We start from the raw sequence: 6,543 nt of genomic DNA on the forward strand, positions 1-6,543 counted from the left end.
CTGGGTTGGCGGAGATCTTTGTGGGCTATACTCAGCCTTGTCTCAGGATGGTAAGTTGGTGGTTGAAGATATCCCTCTAGTGGTGTGGGGGCTGTGCTTTGGCAAAGTGGGTGGGGTTATATCCTTCCTGTTTGGCCCTGTCCGGGGGTGTCCTCGGATGGGGCCACAGTGTCTCCTGACCCCTCCTGTCTCAGCCTCCAGTATTTATGCTGCAGTAGTTTATGTGTCGGGGGGCTGGGGTCAGTTTGTTATATCTGGAGTACTTCTCCTGTCCTATTCGGTGTCCTGTGTGAATCTAAGTGTGCGTTCTCTAATTCTCTCCTTCTCTCTTTCTTTCTCTCTCTCGGAGGACCTGAGCCCTAGGACCATGCCCCAGGACTACCTGACATGATGACTCCTTGCTGTCCCCAGTCCACCTGGCCATGCTGCTGTTCCAGTTTCAACTGACCTGAGCCCTAGGACCATGCCCCAGGACTACCTGACATGATGACTCCTTGCTGTCCCCAGTCCACCTGGCCATGCTGCTGCTCCAGTTTCAACTTCCACCTGACTGTGCTGCTGCTCCAGTTTCAACTGTTCTGCCTTATTATTATTCGACCATGCTGGTCATTTATGAACATTTGAACATCTTGGCCATGTTCTGTTATAATCTCCACCCGGCACAGCCAGAAGAGGACTGGCCACCCCACAGTCTGGTTCCTCTCTAGGTTTCTTCCTAGGTATTGGCCTTTCTAGGGAGTTTTTCCTAGCCACCGTGCTTCTACACCTGCATTGCTTGCTGTTTGGGGTTTTAGGCTGGGTTTCTGTACAGCAATTTGAGATATCAGCTGATGTACGAAGGGCTATATAAATAAATTTGATTTGATTTGATACGGCTGCCACTTAATTGACACGAACGACATCCTGTATCGCAACGATCAGACGATAGACTGTTTGAACCAGGGAAGTCATACGGCTCATGTTAACCTTCCCACCAATGTAACCGAGGATAGAGTCTGGTGATTTCTGTCTACTTGTGGAGTTGTGATTCACTCAAGAAACATGTCTCAGTTGTTTATGATTTATGCCACTAAAGCAACAAACTAATTGCAATGTGTTTACACACACATGACTAAAATGAAGTTGGGTTCATACTTCTTATTGGAGTGAATTTAAGGGAAGTGTGGATCGTTAGCTGCTGTGGAAGCACAAGAAAAACAGCAGAAAGCAGCAGAGACACCTACAGGCCCCAGTGGAGAAAGTGCTTCTTCTGGTTGAAGAAGCAAATATTGGCGCTCAGATAAAGTTTCAGACTTCATCTTGTGTTCATTGGTTGTAAGCACAAACTTAGCCTAAAGAACTTGTGCAGTTTTTTAAAATTCTCATCTCTAAGGTAATGTGAGACGAGAGTAAAAAACTGCACAAGTCCTTGTAGACGACTCACAAATGAACAGTCTTGGAAGATAAGTCTGTTTATCCCTTCTCCCTCAGGGAATATTAGGTTTAATCTAGCTACACGAAATCACATTTACTGGGCCATGGCTCTTTTTAATCATTTGTCTTTTACACTCCATTGTTTGTACCTTTTGGTTTCCCATTTCCTCTATCTATTTTTGAATAGTTTTATTTTCGTTGTATGTAAACACTACCGTTCAAAAGTTTGGTGTCACTTAGAAATGTCCTTGTTTTTGAAAGACAAGCACTTTTTTTGTGCATGAAAATAGCATAAAAAAATATCAGAAATACAGTGTAGACATTGTTAATGTTGGAAATGACTATTGTAGCTGGAAATGGCAGATTTTTAATGGAATATTTATATAGGCGTACAGAGGCTCATTATCAGCAAGTTTATCATTTTAAAAGTCTAATTGCAATTATGTTAGCACAGCTGAAAACTGTTGTCCTGATTAAAGAAGCAATAAAACTGGCTTTCTTTAGACTAGTTGAGTACCTGGTGCATCAGCATTTGTGGGTTCGATTATAGGCTCAAAATGGCTGGAAACAAATAATTTCTTCTGAAACTCGTCAGTCTATTCTTGGGCTACTCCATGTGAGAAATTGCCAAGAAACTGAAGATCTCGTACACCACTGTGTACTACTCCCTTCAAAGAACAGCGCAAACTGGCTCTAACCAGAATAAAAAGAGAAGTGGGAGGCCCCGGGGCACAACTAAGCAAGAGGACAAGTACATTAGAGTGTCTAGTTTGAGAAACAGATGCCTCACAAGTCCTCAACTGGCAGCTTCATTAAATAGTACCCGCAAACACCAGTCTCAACGTCAACAGTGAAGAGGCGACTCCGGAATGCTGGCCTTCTAGGCAGAGTTGCAAAGAAAAAGCCATATCTCAGACTGGCCAATATAAAGAAAATATTAAGATGGGCAAAAGAACACAGACACTGGACAGAGGAACTCTGCCTAGAAGGCCAGCATCCCGGAGTCGCCTCTTCACTGTTGTCGTTGAGACTAGTGTTGTGCCATGATCAGCCACATCTAGTGGACATGAAAAGGTAGTGTTCAATAAAATACCTGAATGACTATCAGGAAAGATGGAAGACGCACCCTGGTGGAACTGTACGATACATAAGCTAACTTCCTTACTTCCATAAATATGTGTTGTAAGAGTAAAAAAGCCCATCAATGCACAGTAGTTGTTTCCCACTCAATCAATAGCCATTAGTTTGAGAGTTAGTATGTAAGTTACTGTGGATCATTTCAAATGACAATTTGTGTCACCCCAAAGACTCAAAAACGTAATATTTGTGAATGACCATCAATACCACAATAACTATAGGAAGAAAATCAAACAACTGAATGTTTTTAAGAAGTATTTTAAGAAGTATTATACATCATGAAAGACACAGTAACCAAATGAATCAAACACTGGTTGTTACATTATTGTCATTAAGTTTTCCTTCTCGTTATGAATGACTTCAAATCCACATGGAATCGATCTATTTACTTTACCATAATGTGTGTCAAGTGTCACAGAGTAGGAGTGCTGATGTAGATCAGGTCCTCACTGTCCATGTAATGTTATTCATTCTTATCTAAAATAGAAAACTGATCCTAGATCAACAGTCCAACTCTGAGATGCTTGACACATACGAGCCCCTGGTGTGCCTGGTCTTATCGTAGCAATGACACAATGTGGTGGTGATCAGGGCCAGTATTCATAAAGATCATCAGAGTGAGAGTGCTGATCTAGGATCCATTTAGCCTTTTAGATTATAATGAAATGTACATGAACAGGGGGGTGAAAGGGGGGGGACATGGAACCGAGATCTGCACTCTTACCCTGAGACATTTTATGAATACGGGCCCTGGTTACATAATAAGAGCCTTTCAGATGTCCAGTGAGTTCAAGCCAAAGTCAGAGAGCAGCTCTTTGTATTCCTGATGGACAACAGTGCTCTCATGCTCCCACCGCAGTCGAGCCTCAGCCAGTTGGGAGGTCAAACTGTCCAAAGTGTCCTGGTAGGGGTCAATCAAAAATGGTTATATCAGAGAGAGGGTGTGTGTCCCAAAAAGCACTATTCCCTACTTTTGACGAGAGCCAAGTAGTGCACCATACAGGAAAAATAGTGCCAATTGGGAATCCCACTGGGAATCATTCTCCTAAAGAGAAAGACAAGACATACCTATAATATCTCAAACGTTATCACACGTATAGCACACGTTGCTATCAAAGACATAATCCGTGGTAGCAAAAGCATCAATATCATTGCCCGACATTCATTTTCTTCAGGCAACTAACGCACGTGTTTGCATTCCTTTCATACTCCCTGTGATAATGTTACAACGTAAGCCCCCTTTGATGAGCTGAAATCAGTTCACTCACATGCAGAATCTTCTCGTAGTTGGTCTCCATGTCATCCAGTTTGTTTTGTAAGTCAGCTATTGTGGTATCCTTCTCCTGCTGCAACTGCTCATGCGCTTTCCTTTCTGCCCTCAACTCCTCCTGACACTGAGCTGAACACACTCAGACAAACAGACAGACAGACAGACAGACACACACACACACACATAAACAGTCATCACTTACAATGTATCTGATTCTTACTAAAACAACGATTGTTGCAGCTTGAATGAACTGGCTATACTGTAGGAAGCTTACATGTGTTCAATAGCTTACCAAGCTGTTCTCGCAGCAAAATGGCCTCACCCCCCAGCCTTTTCACTTTGACCGTCATGTCTGTTTGCATGGTCTTATGCTGACGGGTGAGATCTGCGAGGTATGACAGTATTACATATTACCTAAAGAGCTACCTACTAATAATAAAGAATAATCCATTTAATTTTAAGCGCTTTTCAAGACACCTAGGGTGTTTCTCAAAATGCATACTAACGCGCTCGCAAATTGGAGCACGGGAGGGTAGGAGTATGAGTCCAAATCAAAGTATGTGAAAACGGAGCAAAGGACACTTCCAGAATGCATATTCCGTTAGTACATAAGTTTCAACGGAAAGTACGCAAAGACATATGACGTAACCACATAAAAAAATAAAGCAACATTTATGGAAATCAATGGCGGCCATTATTTGAGCTGAGAGAAAATACTCTCCGCCTTCGGAATGAAATGTTGCCTATTCACATCTCATATGTTGCCTGACTACAATATTTTATCTTGATACTATAATAAATACATGCTGTGTTCATTTTGGCATGTTTACCTGCCTATGTACTGTAGATTGCAAGCCCATAATAGGTCTAAGAATTTACTCTCTTGTATAATATTAGTTTTAGGACATTTTTTGCCTGTTAAACTATCTGGTTAGCTACATTATTACGATTCACATATAGCTAGCTGATAGTTATGAAGAAAAAAAGGTTGCTTTGTGTATATCTTGTTTTGTCTCTATTGCCATTGTTGTCCTGGCTGGAAGACGGTTCAGTGAATGGGTAAATCCATAGTAAGTCAACAGGGCTAACTGGCTAACTAGCCATGAAGTATTGGTAGCCACCCAAGGAAAATGTACATCTACCTTCCATAACAGTAGTTTTCGGTTATTCTTGCCTGTTTAACTAGCTGTCTAGCTAGATTATTACGATTCACATATCTAGCTGATAATTAGGAAGTAAAACGGTTGCTTTTTGTGTATATCTTGGAAGAAGGTTCAGTGAATGGGGAGGTGAAGTGTGAGGTAATACAGTAGGGGGAGTGCGAGTCCTTCTCAAATGTATCATTTGATGCATTCTCCACACTCTAGTCCTCACAAGAATGTACTCAAGAGAACGTGGTCGGAGAATGCACTCTGAGCACGACAGTGTGGAGCACGATAGTATGCATATTGAGTGTGTGTGTGTGTATATAGTGCATTACTGTGTGCACATACGTATGTGTGTGTTTGAGATTGTTCCCTCCCACCAACCTGCATTGACGTCTTTGCGGTCCAGTCTCTCATGGTGGAGCTCCTGCTCCATGTCCCGCATACGAGATCTCAGGTCATGACTGATGGACTGGGCCTGCTGTGCCACATCCCCTCGCAGAGCTGTCACACATGGAGTATGTATTTGATCAGTGTGTAAAATAACTTTGTAGTTATTGTTCAATCAATTCATAGTTGTTCACATTGAAATCAGTACATATCAGAAGTGGTGTGGGATCCCTGTGTAATTATTTTAGTTAAGTGTTTCTAACCTCCTCTGTCATTCCATAAGAAGTTGACAAGAGAGCAGAAACAGGTGGCACCCAGGCTAGTTCATTTGTTCTAATCTCCAGATTATCATGAATTTATAATATATATATATCTATATCTATATCTATATCTATATATATATATATATATATATATATATATATATATATATATATATATATATATATCTATATATATATTGAGTTGAACTGACTTATTTGATGATTGTAGCAAAAACATACCAAGGTTACCCTAGAATAGCCTACATTTTAGAGTCGCTGCTCTGCTTTTAATGAACGCATTTTAGGAGCTCTAGAGAAGTGGCCGCAGTGTAGCGTTCTCACCAAGATGGTCCCTCAGAACTGTTACATCCAATGCACTTCGCCTGTACTTCTCCTCCAATTCACTTCCCCCTGCATGTACACAGTGAATTAGACAATCCTCAGATATGCAGAGCCCAGTTAAAAGTGTGCGCTCTTTCTAACAGGCAAAATAAGGTTTCAATAATTACGAAAATTAAACATATTAAATCGAAAATGTTACAGTAAGCAGCCCTGAGAAAACAAATAAACATACCCTCATTAGCTTTCTTATTTTTGGTCTTGGGCTTATTGATATTACTTTTCCCTTTCTTCTTCTTTGGAGGCATTATTCTGCTGCAAAATTCCTCTACAATCGATATGCCTACAAGCAACTGCGCATTGCTTGGCGTCCCGTTGTTGCTGTGGTGACAACGAGTCACATTCATGGAATCCTTATTCAGGAATGCTTTGTAGGTTGAACGCTCCAAAAACGTGCACGGTGAAGTTTTTCAAGTTAATAGCCTATAATGTTCTATTCGAATATGTTCTATTCGGTTGGATTTATTTAAGTTTCATTAACAAATATGAAATAGCAGAGAAGCATATATTTGGTCAACTGAGAACT

At 41.1% G+C, this 6,543-nt stretch overlaps 1 protein-coding gene across 1 annotated transcript; it reads right to left on the reverse strand.

Annotated features, from left to right (window-relative positions):
- Window positions 1–2,792: 2,792 nt before the first annotated feature.
- Window positions 2,793–6,334, reverse strand: drc12 (dynein regulatory complex subunit 12 homolog). The gene is made up of 6 exons (XM_020503695.2): window positions 6,193–6,334; window positions 5,961–6,029; window positions 5,350–5,469; window positions 4,113–4,205; window positions 3,819–3,949; window positions 2,793–3,451 (listed from the first exon to the last, which is right to left on the reverse strand). The coding sequence occupies exons 1-6, from the start codon at window positions 6,263–6,265 to the stop codon at window positions 3,323–3,325; spliced, it is 615 nt and encodes a 204-aa protein (XP_020359284.1). The 5' UTR covers window positions 6,266–6,334; the 3' UTR covers window positions 2,793–3,322.
- Window positions 6,335–6,543: the final 209 nt, after the last annotated feature.

This window comes from Oncorhynchus kisutch, linkage group LG15 (assembly GCF_002021735.2).
Source record: "Oncorhynchus kisutch isolate 150728-3 linkage group LG15, Okis_V2, whole genome shotgun sequence".
NCBI lineage: Eukaryota > Metazoa > Chordata > Actinopteri > Salmoniformes > Salmonidae > Oncorhynchus > Oncorhynchus kisutch.

Excerpts from the sequence above, each read along its gene's own strand:
- drc12 (XM_020503695.2), bottom strand. The coding sequence starts at position 6,265 with ATGCCTCCAAAGAAGAAGAAAGGGAAAAGTAATATCAATAAGCCCAAG. Across the intron at positions 6,030-6,192 it reads AAATAAGAAAGCTAATGAGG|GGGGAAGTGAATTGGAGGAG; the intron begins GTATGTTTATTT and ends GTGTACATGCAG. Across the intron at positions 4,206-5,349 it reads CCGCAAAGACGTCAATGCAG|ATCTCACCCGTCAGCATAAG; the intron begins GTTGGTGGGAGG and ends CATACCTCGCAG.